The following is a 5,280-nucleotide window of genomic DNA, read 5'->3' on the forward strand; positions in this document are numbered from 1 at the left end:
GCGAAATGGCGGGGGGCGGGTGGTGAGTGGGGGGCCGCGAAATGGCGGGGAGGGGGAGCAGGAGGCTGCGAAATGGCGGGGGGACCCCCGAGTTCTCCATGTCGCTGGTGTGGGGCCAGCGGCAGCCGGGCCGGGCTGGGGGTGCCCTGGGTAACTGTCAGGCTGGGAGGAAGGAGTGGAGAGAGGAGCATAGAGGCCGGGATGAGGCCGCCAAGCGGAGCCCCAGCGCACTCTGCCCCCCTGCCCGCGGGGCCCCCCGCTCCGGGCGGGTGGCTGGGCCTCGGCAGCCCCTTCGCGCCCTGCTCTGGCAGGAGAGAGGCCTCCGAGCGCCTTGTTCCCAATAGTGCTTCGTGGGGGGAACAACCGCTGCGTGCACGGCGACTTTGACAGTTGGCATCGCCCAGCACTCGCTCTGTTCTGAGGTCCTTGGGTACCCGCATTCCCCCAGGCGCCTCTGATCACGAAGGTGTGAGAACATAAAGGCAGATTTCTTTGGATACTCGTACATCAACGTTTTTCTCTTCCCCTTCTCTGTTCAATTTGTTTATTACTTTGCAGCACAAATAAAGATACAGAATGAGAGACCTATACTAGAGATCTTTAYATTAGAGATATAGAACAAATCTATAGAGACTGAAATACTCTTTTTTTTTTTTTTTAATAGTTTTTTTTTCAGAAATTTTTGTGCTTGCAAAAGTGGGTTAATCCTCCCGGTATTTAATCCTTTTGAAACAGGAAGTGGGCAGCAGTCAGTGACAGGAGTTGAAGCTTCAGATGATGCCAACAGCTACTGGCGGATTCGTGGGAAGAGCGATGGCAGCTGCCAGCGAGGAGCACCGGTGAAATGTGGGCAAGCGATACGGCTCACGCACGTTAGCACGGGGAAGAACCTGCACACGCATCACTTCCCATCACCGCTCTCCAATAACCAAGTGAGTTATTCCCAATGTTACGCTTTTGTAGAAATTGTCCGTGATATTAACAATACCTCTGCACAGGTTTTCATGATTTTGGAGAGTCGGGCTTGGGTATCAACTGCCAAAACCAGTAGTCTATGCTTATATCTTGAGTACATTTTGGAATAGTGTTTTTAAGGTTGATGGGGTTTTTTTGTTTGCTTGTTTGTTTTTTGTTGGTTATTTTTTTCTTTTTTTTTTTTTTTTTTTGCTTTTTTGTGTGCATAATGAAATCTGATCTCTGATTTTTGTTTTAGCAGAAATTCATTTGCTTTAATGGGACTTTCTTTTTAGGTGTAGTTGAACTGTGTTTGAAGGAAGATAGCAAAAAAAAAGTTGATAACTTGATGTAGTTGAACTGTGTTTGAAGGAAGATAGCAAAAAAAAAGTTGATAACTTGATTGAAAGCTCAATATATTAGGTAAAAAAGGAATATGATTACTTTTAAGTAATCACACATTCTGTTGAGAAACTATTGCAATGAAAAGCATGATGTTGGTTGTGCTATAAAATAACCTGTATACAGTTAAATATTTTGTGTGGTGCGAAGAGTTCAAGTTGYATCAACGTTAGCTTTGTTTTGATTTTTTTTTTCTCTGAAGGATTGTTCTGATCTCCTTGCTCATAGGCTCTCTTTTATTTAATTGTAATGCAATTGTAATGGGGTTTGGGGCTTTTTTTCGGGTGGTAAGGAGATTAAATTACTTGCCTCTGGGTTTGACAGCTACGTAAGAAGCAGTATGAGGACACTTTATGTTTCTTCTCYCTCTTTGTCTTTAAACTTTCTGATGACTTTGATTGACATTTTTGTGTGTGCACCGGAGGTTATTTCCTTACATTTTCACTTGAGGAACTTTGTGTCTCTAACAGGAAGTAAGTGCCTTTGGTGATGATGGTGAAGGAGATGACCTGGATATATGGATTGTACAGTGCAGTGGGACACACTGGGAGCGGGATGATGCTGTGCGCTTCAAACACGTGGGGACTGATGTGTTCCTTTCAATAACTGGGGAACAATATGGGCACCCAATTAGAGGCCAACGGGAAGTTCATGGCATGACTACTGCTAATCACCACAACTACTGGAAAGCCATGGAAGGAGTTTTCATCAAACCCAGTATGGACCCTGCAAAACATGATGAGCTCTGAATTGGTCAGAGGATCCAAAATGCTTCTGTTTACTCCAGTGTTGGGAGATGCGAATCCTTGGTCTCTTTTAAGTCCTGCCTTGCCTAAGTGACTGACTTTCTGTATTACTGAAGGGCATTAGTTTGTTCTAGGAATGCAGCACTTCTGTGAGGAATGGCATCTGCCAGGATTAGACCCTGAAAGTTGGCAAAATCCTCCCTGAATTTTGACTTTACTTGTTGAAAATAGTTCACATGTCTGTTAGTTTTCACTGTAATTTGTTTTACTTGTCACTTTCTCTCAAATTCAAAGGAAACGGAAAAATTGAAGTAATGGATTTCTGTAGTCCCAAGTACAATAAAAACTTGTATTTTGTATTTCTTTCTGTTATAATTAAATATTGGAAAACTTACATTGCTTCTTAGAGAGCAATATTAATGAAGAGATGGAGTAAACCTAGAAAGGAGGTTTTTTTTCCTCAAGTATGGTGTCTTTTGAATGATTTTGAGGTGGTGGTTCGGCCTTCCTGAAAAGCATTTATGGTCATTTGAAAATCACTTCCAGTGTCTTTTTTTTTAATGAGTTTCAATGTGTACTATATTGGAGAGTTACAAATATGTATGTTGGAGTAAGAACTTTGTTTTCACATTCTTTTAACCTCATTTTCACCAAGAAGTTCAGATTCTTGCATTTATACCATGGCATTTCTGCTAATTATCCAGTAGTGAGGCTGTCTTGCTCTAACAACTGGGCTAGAAAGATACTGTTTATAAAATCTGGATATTAATTAAACAAACTTCCATGTGGTCTGAAGGAACAGTTGAATCTGGCTTATCTTGTACTTGCATGCCACTTTGCAAGATCAGTAGGAGAATCTAGATGAATAAATAATTGGATATTTACCCATGTGGGTGGGATTTTTTGGGTCTAGAAAAAGAAGTAATCTTGGAGAATGGTAAAGTCCTGGATTTCTGATGGCGTGGTATGTTCTGCAGTGATAACAAGAAATGTGTTTCATTGAACARCTTATCTGAATTTCTGTGCTCCTCTCCCTCTGTAAAAACAGGAACAAAAAATTAACTCTTGAAAGTGTTTGTTAAATAATGCTGGTTAAGATTCAAAATAATATAAAACGTATATTTGCTCTAAAGGGAAAAACTCAGCAAATGAGAGTGAAGAATTAGAAAAGCAGGTGTTACCTCCATGAATAAATGCTTTACTGATTATGGTCTTAATTAGTCAATCAGGTAAAGGAGCAGGTACCTAATTTGCAGCTGCTTTCACGTGCTACAGTGTTAGTCTGAGGGAGCTGTATATACTGAGGAGGTGTAAGAAGKGTTTAAGTTTCACAAATGTACCTGCTGACACGTGCTTCATGCTCTGACCTCTTGTGTAGTTCCRTTGCATGGATTAGTTTAAGTTTTTACTTTAGGGTCTGAAATTAGCAAAAACTCTTCACAGCCTGTGGAACAAGRAGTATCTGCAACAGTTGTTTTGCAGTACCCGGTTGTTGTCCTTCAAGAAAAAGGTAAGATTTTTTTTTCTTTCTCTTTAATTGTTGAATGATGGTTTTAAAGGATTGTTTTGGAGACTAAGTGAATTATATTTTATTGTACTAGAAGCCTTTTCATGCAATGAATGTTTTGACTTAATTGATATTCCTGACAAATTGCTATTGATGTTGCAAACATAAAAGATAAATGCAATGTTTTTCTTCTGTTTAGCAAGCTACCTTTTAATTTCCTCTGTTTAAAAAGAAAAGGTTTTCYTTTGGAGTTGGTATATGTGTAACCACAAAAGGAGTGTTAGTGTTTGGCAGGAGGAAGAAATAACATTTGGCCATGTGATTTGTATTGCTAAGGGCTAAATACTTTCATACCTAAACCATGTTGGCTTAGTGTTTTTTGCACCAGTGGGATTCTGAGCTAATGRAGAAGAGGCAGAGCTTGGTGGTTCGTCTCAGTGTGCTTGCCAGGTGCTACCTCYGCCCAGAAGTTGTCTCTAGTTTTCTATTCCTGGCTGTGGTGTTTGTCAGTTTTGCTAACTTTGCTGAAGTGGAATCTTATTGGACCTTCCTCTTTCTACTTTCTGGACTTGAGATAAACTGAGAGCTGAGAGAAAGCAACAACAACTGCTTGTTTAAGCTGTTAGTGTTTAAGCTTTAAGTCTAATTTAAAAACTTAAATGAGATACCTGTGAACATGATTTCCCTTAACTTTTGTTTCTGAAATCAAATCACTTCAGCTCAATCTTTCAGTTGCTTCTATGTCACAATATTTTTTACACTTCTTACTGCTATGAAACTGCTGAAGGACTCATTTATAAATAAGATGTACTTGAACTAATACATCTTGGTCAGGAAAGGGCTGCTATAGTGCTAAAAAAGAAAAATTGCTCCTTTTACGGTGCTAAATGCAGGCTACAAAGGCTGTGAGTTAAKGCAAGGGCTTATTGCTGTGAAAACGGATGTCTTGTGCAAGTGATAATGTTGTTTCCTTTCTATGTAACTTTTATTTACCAAAACTGTATTGATAACTGCTTTGTGTCTCCTATTATGATTTAAGTTGAAATACTGAGACTTTAGACCCTCTCTCAGGTGTTCTTGTTTTCTTTGGCCACTTGCAAAACACCTTCTCAGTCTGACCCCCACAGCTGAGGACTGGAGATCTAATTGAGTTTATAAAAGAAATGAATTTGTATTGCTGGATCCTGTTGTTTTCTGTGGACTTTCTTTTTCTGACAAAAGGAGATGGGCTGTATATGTGAAATGCTTCCAGCAATGCTCTCTTGTATCTATTGTTTTAAGGGAGTAAACTATGTTTTGTAAGTACTACTCAGAATTCTCTATGCGCTTTAAGGCTAAATCAAAATTAAGTATTTTGTCTACTGATGGTAGGTAGAAAGTAACTTGTTCAAACAATTGACATGCTTCTCAATTTTCTTGATCACTGTGCTGCTGTAAAAACTCAGAAGATGCATCTATGTTGCATATTCTTTATTAAACTAGAAGGGCTTTGGGATAAAATAATAATAAGGATCTTTATCATAGTTCTCAACAGAAATAATTACTGAAGGAAATTCACTTAGTTTGATCTCTATCCTGAATTACATGTGTGTATATATAGAAAAAGCATTTGACAGTTTTCATGTAAAATCATGTAAAAAATCCCATAGATGTGTTAGTTTTTTGGGGGAA

General features: G+C 39.4%; 1 protein-coding gene across 1 annotated transcript; it reads left to right on the forward strand.

Moving 5' to 3' along the window:
• Window positions 1-41: 41 nt before the first annotated feature.
• Window positions 42-2,806, forward strand: SDF2L1 (stromal cell derived factor 2 like 1). The gene is made up of 3 exons (XM_026037463.1): window positions 42-150; window positions 736-932; window positions 1,827-2,806. Exons 1-3 carry the CDS (start codon window positions 42-44, stop codon window positions 2,103-2,105), a joined length of 585 nt encoding a protein of 194 aa, XP_025893248.1. The 3' UTR covers window positions 2,106-2,806.
• The last annotated feature ends 2,474 nt before the right edge of the window (window positions 2,807-5,280 follow it).

Source organism: Nothoprocta perdicaria, unplaced genomic scaffold, assembly GCF_003342845.1.
Source record: "Nothoprocta perdicaria isolate Ctin4 unplaced genomic scaffold, notPer1 scaffold_2, whole genome shotgun sequence".
Lineage (NCBI taxonomy): Eukaryota > Metazoa > Chordata > Aves > Tinamiformes > Tinamidae > Nothoprocta > Nothoprocta perdicaria.

What these genes read in the sequence shown, in the direction of transcription:
- SDF2L1 (XM_026037463.1), top strand. Translation starts at nt 42, where the DNA reads ATGGCGGGGAGGGGGAGCAGGAGGCTGCGAAATGGCGGGGGGACCCCC. An exon ending in CCGGGCTGGGGGTGCCCTGG is followed by an intron (nt 151 to 735) that starts GTAACTGTCAGG and finishes CTTTTGAAACAG; the next exon opens with GAAGTGGGCAGCAGTCAGTG. An exon ending in CACCGCTCTCCAATAACCAA is followed by an intron (nt 933 to 1,826) that starts GTGAGTTATTCC and finishes TGTCTCTAACAG; the next exon opens with GAAGTAAGTGCCTTTGGTGA.